Here is a 9044-nt window from a genome sequence, read left to right on the forward strand (position 1 = left end):
AACAGGTCTGCTCTGGCACTTACCCACGTGGTGACATCCCATTCGATAAATAAGACTAATTATGGTAATTTATTTGGGAGGACGGTTATAATTTTAAATAATCTAATTAATAAAAAATAAAGTATTTTGAAAATATTTTACCCCAAAGTTTTAATTTTTTTTCAAAATTTATCTCTAACAACATTATAAAAATAAAATTTTGGTTATCAGTGTTAAAAAATTATAAAAATTAAAGGACAAAATTATGTAAAATTAAAAAAAACAGGGATTAAAATTTAAATTTCAGCCTAATATGACCTACTTTTTAAATATGATTTTAAATAATGTTAAACAATGATTAGCGATTTCCCCAAACAGAAAATATAGGAGTAAGCAGACAAATTAAAAGAAATGGAAAAGCAAAATAAACGTGGGAATCTCTCTCTATATATACATATATACAGCTTAGAACACTGAATTCCTCCTCCATTAATTCCTTTGAAAATCTCTGGAAAACACTCAGATTGTTCAAAAGAAAGAGTCAATGAAAATGGAAGAGTCGGCGGCGATGAAAGAGAGCACCAGAGCCGCCATTCGCGACGGAGACGATGATCAGAAAGCTTCGTTAGAAGCAAAGGAAATGAGTGTCGTCGATGATATGATCAATGGTGGAGATTTATCGTCGTCTTCAACGGATATTTTGGTGGAGCCAATGGCAGGGATAAACGGGTCGGGTCCACCGCCATTTTTGACGAAAACGTTTGAGATAGTTGAAGATCCGGAAACCGACCCGATTGTTTCGTGGAGTATCCATCGCAATAGCTTCATTGTTTGGGATTCTCATAAATTCTCTGAAAATCTCCTTCCCAAATATTTTAAGCACAAGAATTTGTCAAGCTTTATTCGCCAACTCAACACTTATGTAAGTCATTTTAATTTAACCCAATTTTTTCTCTAAATTTTGCAGTGATTTTTTTTAAAAAAAGAATACAAATTTCCGGGTTTTCTTCAGGGGTTTAAGAAGATCGATTCTGATAGATGGGAATTTGCAAATGAAGGGTTTCAAGGAGGAAAGAAGCATTTGTTGAAGAATATTAAGAGGAAAAATAGATATAATTCAAGTAATATTAATACTGAATTGGAAGCTGAGATTGGGATTTTGAAGAAAAATCAGAGTGAATTGAAGATGGAAATTGTGAAATTGAAGCAAAAAAATGATGAATCTAATGATAAACTGGAAGCTGAGATTGGGATTTTGAAGAAAAATCAAAGTGAATTGAAGATGGAAATTGTGAAATTGAAGCAAAAAAATGATGAATCTAATGATAAACTGACTGTATTCGACGATAGGATTCGATTTGTTGAGCGTAGGCAGCAACAAATGTTGAATTTCTTAGTTAAATTAGTGAAATTCCCCATTTTGTTTCAGCAATTGATGAAGAAGAAACAGGTGGAAAAGAAAGAGCTTGATGAAGGGGAATTTAGTAGGAAGAAAAGGAGATTGCTTGAGACACAAGTCACTAAGAGTTTGCTTGAGCTTATGGGAACTGATCAAACGGTCACAAAGAGCTTGAATGAGCCTATGGAGACTGACCGGAGGGGCACCAAGAACTTGCCTGAGCCTATAGGGACTGACCAGAGGGTCACCAAGAACTTGCCTGGGCCTATGGGGAATGACCAAAGTGTCACAAAGAGCTTGCCTGAGCCTATGGGGACTGACCGAAGTGTAGCAAAGAGCTTGCCTGAGCCTATAGGGACTGACCAGAGGGTCACCAAAGAGTTGGCTGAGCCTACGGGGACTGACCAATGTGTCCCAAAGACCTTGCCTAAGCCAATGGAGACCAACCAACGTATCACAAAGACCTTGCCTAAGCCTATGGAGATTGGCCAAAGTGTCATCAACTCTAAAAACCAAGTTGATCAAGTGCTGGAACCAATGCAATCTGATCACTTCTCAAAGTTTTTGCTTGATTGTATGGAGAAAGACTATTGGGTTTCCATGGAAGATCAAGAGAACATCGATGCACAAGAAATGTCATCTGTTTATCATGTTATGGCTGAAAACCTACTAGGCGAAAGCTCATGTGTTGAAAATGCAACAAATGAAGAGTTGTCAGTGAAGGATTCCAAGGTTTATCTTGAATTGGAGGATTTGATCAACTGGAAACCCTCTAACTTGACTGGATTTGTCAATGATCTGCTAGTGGAACAAACTGGTTGATAAAACTATAAATCCGACACAGGTTTGATCTATTTCATCCTCTATGTACCATCATATCTCATATCTATATCTGTATCTGAAGTAAACAAGGATATCGGACATGACTTCTTAATGTAGATGCCATTGGCTGTAGGAAGGTGACTGCAAGTGTATCGAGGCTTGAAGCTGATAGCAACAAAGGTTTATATAGCTCTCTATATTACTGCTTTCCTTCAGATTGTGAAAACTTTAAATCATATATAACAGTATATATATACAACAATGTCTAGTTCTTTTTAACATATATATACATATATATAGTTATATACCCTTTACCCTTTATTTATCAAATTCTGCTACTTCACTTAAAAGGTTAAAAATTGAAATCAATGGTGTTACATATTTTGATGCTTGGCTTACTTGCAATTCAAGGAACTTATGGATTTTGTATCTCCCTCTTACTTGTTTATGTGTTCTTTGTACTTCAGTTTTATTCTTATGATTAATTCGATAGTTAGGGGCTTTCTCTTATTTTATTTTTTATTATCCAACCATTTCCTTTTTTTTAAAATGAAAATATTTGTTTCTTTCTTCTTTCTACTAACATAAAAGATGTCAAGAATTTTCTGTTTCTAGAAATTTGTATATTTTTCAGAAAAAAACAAGTCATTTTTGTTTATGCAATTATCCAAAATTAAAACCCATTGTTTATTAATAAATATATTTTTATTTAGAATCAATTATAAAATTAATATTTAAATATTATTGCGAATAATAATATTCTCTTTACAATTGTCCAACCTTTGTCCTACCCAAACTATGGCTTGATTCATAAGCAAATTTAAATTATACATGCCCAGACTTCAACTTAACCCAATCTGACAAGCCATTTTCACTGTAAATTATAAAATATTAAAAATATTTTTGTAAATCTAAATAATTTTTTTAATACCAACCTGAGATAAGAAAATAGAAAATATAGAAAAAGAGAACAAAAATACTGTTGGAGAATAAATACTATTGACAACATTTTAAGCCCAGCAAAATTATTTTTCTTTATTTTCTGTCCAAGACCTACCAAGATGGGCAGGCTGCTCGGCCCATACCGATATAAACTAGATCGAACCGCTAGGAATTATCATAACTAAATTCTACAAATTTTCACTTTATTTTTAACTTATTTTCTTCTGCTAATAAAGCCTCAGTTGATAAATAAAACTAATACCAAAACCAAAATACACAATTCAAGATTTGACTTTTATAAATTACTAGTACCTTAGGGAAGAAAATTACTAGCGTGATACAAACTATAAAAGGATTGTATTAGGCTTTTCTGGTTTTTTAAGTGTTTAGCCACTACTACCATTAGCTGTAGCAGTGAGCTTTACCTTTAGGCCCGGTCACAACTATGGATTTTGATGAAGATGAAGAGGAGATGGCTGACCTGTCAAACTGCTCTTTATCTTCATGGAATGCCTTGCTTAGTACGTCTTGGAGTTCCATGTATCTCTGCCTTTTAACCATCCGTTCCTGCGCCGTATCGCTCCCTCCGCATGCTAGCTGCGATAGGTCGTCCGCGTCCATGATCTTGTTCAACACTTCAGAGCAACGAGGAAAAAATCGTTTCCCGAGTTCGACTGCCGGAGATAAAACAGAAAAAGAGGGTTAGCTTCGATATATTAATGCAAATGATATTTACGCGCGACATATAATCAGACATAAATATAAAAATACAATCTTCCATGACAAAACATATAAAAAGTAGAGCAGCAATACTCAGCTATTTATACATCCATTTATATCATCTCTAGATAGAAGCCTGGATTTTATTTTACCTCCTGTACTTAGAAAATAAACAAATAAAAATAGATTTTTAAATATTAATACTTGTGTCTACTCCAAATCCATTATAAATAATAATTAAAATATTTAAATCTAAATATTATCTATCCAAATTCAAATTTCACGATCCCAACCATCTATTATGATCCTAGTGACATTTAAGAGGGCAGCATGAAATGTTGGTGAAAAAGCAGTACCTGTTCTGGAAAGTGCTTTGAGTCTATTTAAATGCTCCTCTTGAATCCTGAAAGGTGCCTCATTCAAGTCCACTGTTGTTTGAGCACCATTTAATTTATTGGAATTGATGGTAGCAAATGTGAACTCCGATGTTCCATCCACTTGAGCTATATCCATCACAACTTTAGCTTCCATTGGGAATAAAAGTTTCGCCAGCCCAACTGCAAAAGTTACACAAATAATAACACAACCTAGTAAGCTATGTTCTTTGGATTGTTCATTTTTTCAAAAACATTCGTGTCCGACATCCGTATTTAACATATGCAAGACATGGGTATATATCAGACTACATGGAAAATGAATAGTTGGAGCAAAAAATTTACCTCTATTTTCGAGATACAATAACTTCATCCGAAGATCATCACCAGCCATGGCAAGAGACAAAGAAGCTTCACCATGCCACGGGTCTCTTCTTTCAGCTTGCTCTAGTATCTCTATACACAACCTGTCCTTCGGCGAAGCCTTACCTTCCTCGGTCGATTTATAGTAATCGGCAGCCCGGGTGAGCCGCTTCGATATTTGAAGAGCTTTTCTACCATCAATAGTGAGATCGGATGGTCGTGCACCTTTCGTTAAAAGAGAAACTATAATCTTAGGCTCTTTCCTCATCGCGGCAACGTGCAACACTGTGTACCCTCTCGAGTTCCTATGGTTAACATCCGCGAGTCCAAGGTCAAGCAACTCAGTCGTGGTCTTTGCGTCGCAGTATGCCACAGCGTAGTGAAGCGCATACGCTTCGTCTAAATTCGTATGACCCTCTTTCAGTAGCATTCGAAGTAACTCGACGTCATCCGATTCCAGCGCCCGATGAATCCGCCGCACGTGTTTATCGGGAAAACCTACGTTCTCAGGCTTGTCTAAACTGAGTTCCAGACGGGAATCAATGATTTGTTTCACAATGGGTTGAGGCAAGGCTTTGTCGAGTGTTACAATATCAACATCGGATTTCACAACGATTTCTACACACTTTGCCACCAATTTTTCACAAACATTGCCGCACATATTTGCAATGTAAAGAACCACCAAGATATCATCTACGGCGACCCTGTCGATGATGTCCAGTAGATGTCTCTGTAAATTTAAAAACAGAACATAAATTCTGAAAACTTAAAATACTCTGTTCTGTTTTTCTAATTGCTTTTTTGATTCCTCATCAAATCACAAAAAAGGAAGAAAGGACTAAATTATACTACCATTAGTTCACACACTTATCTCTGAATTCCTATATTTTTTTAGTATTCATATTTAGCAATCATAATCCAAGTAACGTAGCTTAAACCATAAAATTTTGTTATTAAGGGACTCTGATTTTTTAGTTATTCAAATATGTTACTAAAACTCAATAGTAAATAGTAAATATTAAATATGAATATGTGTTGGAGTATATTCAAATTTAATTTTTTTTTCTATTCACAGAAATGCCTATGAATGCTCAATTTTCTAATATTTTTTATATCTGAAAATCAACAAAACTTGCTAATGTTTAACAGTGATTAGTTATAAGAACGATTATCTAATTTCTCCGAAATTGGAAATTCATACAATAAATAATCAATATTAAGATTCAAGGGCGAAAAAAGAAGCTAAAATCAGTTGAAATTTACTGACCTGATAAAGAGCAATTAATTCAGGGACCTGAAAAACGAACGCTGCATATAGAACTTCAGCAATGAAATCAACGGCCGGTCTACATCCAACGTGCGAACAACCATCGTCTACGCAAAGGCAAACGCCTTTAGGCAACGATTTAACTTTTCCGGTATACAAGTAAGCCAGAACGGCAACAAGCGAATCATAGCCGATCTCATAGTCTCTAGCCAACTCTTTGAGCTCAAACTTAGCTCCACTATCTTTCAGCCCGGAGAACACGGTCTTAAACACCGAACTCCTTGCCGACAAAATGCACCGGTGAACGGCCACCTCCCGGCCGGAAGATAGCGCGATTTTTGCGTCGGAGTAAAAGTAATCGGAATCCGTCGATTCGTAAAGGGACTCGAGGTTCTTGGAGAGGAGTTGAAGAGCGGCGACGTCCGGAGTGTTCAACGGTTCCGATGAAACAAGTGTTTCGGAGGTTGTTGTCGCAGCGGCGGCGACGATACAGCACGTGGTGCTGTTGTTGTTACTGATTTCGTTCGAATCCGAAAATCCATTTCTATGATCCATAGAAAAACAAAAAAGAAACTATTTGAAACTCAAAGCTACTTGTTTAGGTACCTGAAGAAGAAAGCAACGATTCGCCATGGAAATACTGAGAGGAAATAAAAAGTCAAAGGAGAGAGATAAAAGAAGAAGAGTTTAGCCATTGATGAGCTAGCATCAGCTAGTAACATGGCGTGACGAAGAACTTAAAAATTAAAAATTAATAAAAATAAAAATTGTTAGATACTCTTTTATTGAATCTAGGGTAACTTCTCCTATTAGTCCCTGTAATTTTCAAAGTTATCGATTTAATCCCTGTAATTTAATTTGAACATTTTTAGTCCCTTTTCTTTTTAAATTTCAAAATTTCAGTCATAATCATTGTTAAACTGATTAAGTTCTATTATTTCCAAAATCTAATTCGTCAACCACATTATCATATTTGTAATGACATATCAACTAGTAATTGCATTTAAAATGGATCTAATTGCTATTGATGGGGTCAAGATTAAATTGAAAATTTGAAAAAAGTATAGGGAATAAAATTAAAAAATTTGAAACGTATGGGGACTAATTGTGATCAAATTGAAGTACAAAGACTGGCTGCTTTCAAAAAGTATAGTGACTAATAGAAGAATTTAACCTTGGATGTATTATAATATTTTCCATTTTTTTCATGTTTTAAGATTGCTCTTTATTTTAATATAGATTCATGTGTTTTTCCCAGGCTTTTCATCCGTACATTAGGACCACCTGTTTTGCCTTTTTTCTCCGGTTACCTTTATGAATCTGGGATTTGACGGCCCTGATTTAGTTTTAGATTCAAAGTGAGATAATCAATCAAGACCAGAAGGAAAATTAAATGTTAAAATATGACCAAGTCCCTGCACTTTTTGTGAATTCAGAATTTAGTCCTTTTACTTTCATTTCTAGGAATTTGATCCTTTAACTTTTCTAGTTTCAAAATATAAGTCCAATTGTTAGTACCGTTAAAATTTTTATATTAAAATTACGGGTGTGATATTTTGAAATAATATGCATTAGGTTCAAAATTTACTCAATCAAGTATTATATTATTCAAATTCAACTTACTTTATAGCTCAAGCTCAGTTTAATAATTACTGAGTCGAGTGTAAACTTTTTTTTAAATTACAAATTACGTGTACAATTATTCAAATATTCATTTACCAATATAGATAAACAATTTTACCCTTGTATTAAGAGTCAAATTATATTTTGCCTCCTCTATTCAAAACATGGGTAAATTAGTCATTATACGTTAGATCAAAAAGTAAACTGTCCTTTTTTTTTAAATTTTATCAATTTCTACTATTAAAAATTGGCGTAGTTGATAGATTAACTTGACAATTACGAGTTGTATGCCATGTGTACCTCATTTTGATGTATATGGACCAATTTTTAACAGTATAAAAAGATAGGACATTTAACAGAATAATCAGTCTGCTCTTTGATTTAACATATAGAAACTAATTTGCCCATTTTTTTAATAAAGTGAGCAAAATGCAATCCAACTCTTAATACAAGAGCTTCTATACTTTTACCACTAATATCATTTTCAAGGATAGGGCGGCTAAAGTGCGGCAAAAGTGCAAGGCTGAAAGCTTAACGTCAGTAACGGCAGTTATCAAAGTTCCGTCATTGTTTCTTTCTAATTCTGGATTTCAACACTATTTTATAAAAATTAATCCATTTGTTTTAATTTGTAATAATTTAATCCTCGTAGGTCACAAAAAGCTAATAGATTAGTCTAATTATAGGTAAACACGAAAATTTTACTTGCTTATATCTGTTAACTTGTTGAAGCATATAAATTGTGTAACACCCCTTACCCGTATTCTGAGCCTAGAATAGGTACGAGACATTACCGAACTTAATATGATCAATTATGTAAAAATCAGCCATAAAACTTCTTCTAAATTAAAAACTTTCATACATATGTTTAACGTCCCTTATATGGGTCTACGGGGCCTAAAACATACATTCAGGGTGGTTCGGGACCAAACCGTAAACATATGAAACTTTTGCAACACTTAGAAAATTTTCACACTTTGAAGAGTCACACGCTCGTGTTTTCAACCCATGTAACTCTCTGTTTATAACTTCATCACCCTTGTCAGTCGTATACCTCATATAAATAACAAGAAACGTGTATGGGCTCAATTCTCATTAAATTTCTCATATATATATATACACAATTTCACGTTATGTAATCATACAACATATATCAGCTATATCTCTGTAATCTAAATATATTTTCATAACAACTTATCTTGATTTCATACTATTTCATATTTAAGCTTAAATAACCAAAGTATTTGAAATATCATCTTTATGCAAATAGTACACATGAGGTATATAATTCCATAATTATGAATAAACACATTTATCAAACATTTTCCATATTCATATATCAATGTCTCATGTCTCCATATATCAATAACCGTCATTTTCATGAATTCTGAATTCAATTTCATAATTATTTTCCTCGTGTTCAATTTATTCCATGTCGGAACTTTATTCATTAAAACATTTGAATTATCAATACATATGGACATTACATTCAATATGAACAATTATATAATCACAAAAGAATTCATTTATCAACCAAGTTCTATACTCATATCTT

General features: G+C 33.8%; 2 protein-coding genes across 4 annotated transcripts; one reads left to right on the forward strand and one right to left on the reverse strand.

Annotated features, from left to right (window-relative positions):
* Positions 1 to 362: 362 nt before the first annotated feature.
* Positions 363 to 2479, forward strand: LOC107940198 (heat stress transcription factor A-6b-like). Of its 3 annotated transcripts, none has more exons than XM_016873632.2 (3): positions 363 to 901; positions 992 to 2222; positions 2318 to 2479. In XM_016873632.2, exons 1-2 carry the CDS (start codon positions 524 to 526, stop codon positions 2198 to 2200), a joined length of 1587 nt encoding a protein of 528 aa, XP_016729121.1. In that variant the 5' UTR covers positions 363 to 523; the 3' UTR covers positions 2201 to 2222; positions 2318 to 2479.
* Positions 2480 to 3344: 865 nt separating this feature from the next.
* Positions 3345 to 6622, reverse strand: LOC107940188 (BTB/POZ domain and ankyrin repeat-containing protein NPR1). Its single transcript, XM_016873621.2, has 4 exons — positions 5867 to 6622; positions 4582 to 5329; positions 4219 to 4419; positions 3345 to 3816 (listed from the first exon to the last, which is right to left on the reverse strand). Exons 1-4 carry the CDS (start codon positions 6419 to 6421, stop codon positions 3545 to 3547), a joined length of 1776 nt encoding a protein of 591 aa, XP_016729110.1. The 5' UTR covers positions 6422 to 6622; the 3' UTR covers positions 3345 to 3544.
* Between the last annotated feature and the right edge of the window lie 2422 nt (positions 6623 to 9044).

This window comes from Gossypium hirsutum, chromosome A08 (assembly GCF_007990345.1).
Source record: "Gossypium hirsutum isolate 1008001.06 chromosome A08, Gossypium_hirsutum_v2.1, whole genome shotgun sequence".
Classification (NCBI taxonomy): Eukaryota; Viridiplantae; Streptophyta; class Magnoliopsida; order Malvales; family Malvaceae; genus Gossypium; species Gossypium hirsutum.

Bases quoted from the DNA above. Each gene is read 5' to 3' on its own strand.
- LOC107940198 (XM_016873632.2), top strand. From the start codon at position 524: ATGAAAATGGAAGAGTCGGCGGCGATGAAAGAGAGCACCAGAGCCGCC. The intron at 902-991 runs GTAAGTCATTTT...GGTTTTCTTCAG, and splicing joins TTCGCCAACTCAACACTTAT to GGGTTTAAGAAGATCGATTC.
- LOC107940188 (XM_016873621.2), bottom strand. From the start codon at position 6,421: ATGGATCATAGAAATGGATTTTCGGATTCGAACGAAATCAGTAACAAC. The intron at 5,330-5,866 runs GTCAGTAAATTT...TTAAATTTACAG, and splicing joins AATTAATTGCTCTTTATCAG to AGACATCTACTGGACATCAT. The intron at 3,817-4,218 runs GTACTGCTTTTT...TATCTCCGGCAG, and splicing joins CAAAGCACTTTCCAGAACAG to TCGAACTCGGGAAACGATTT.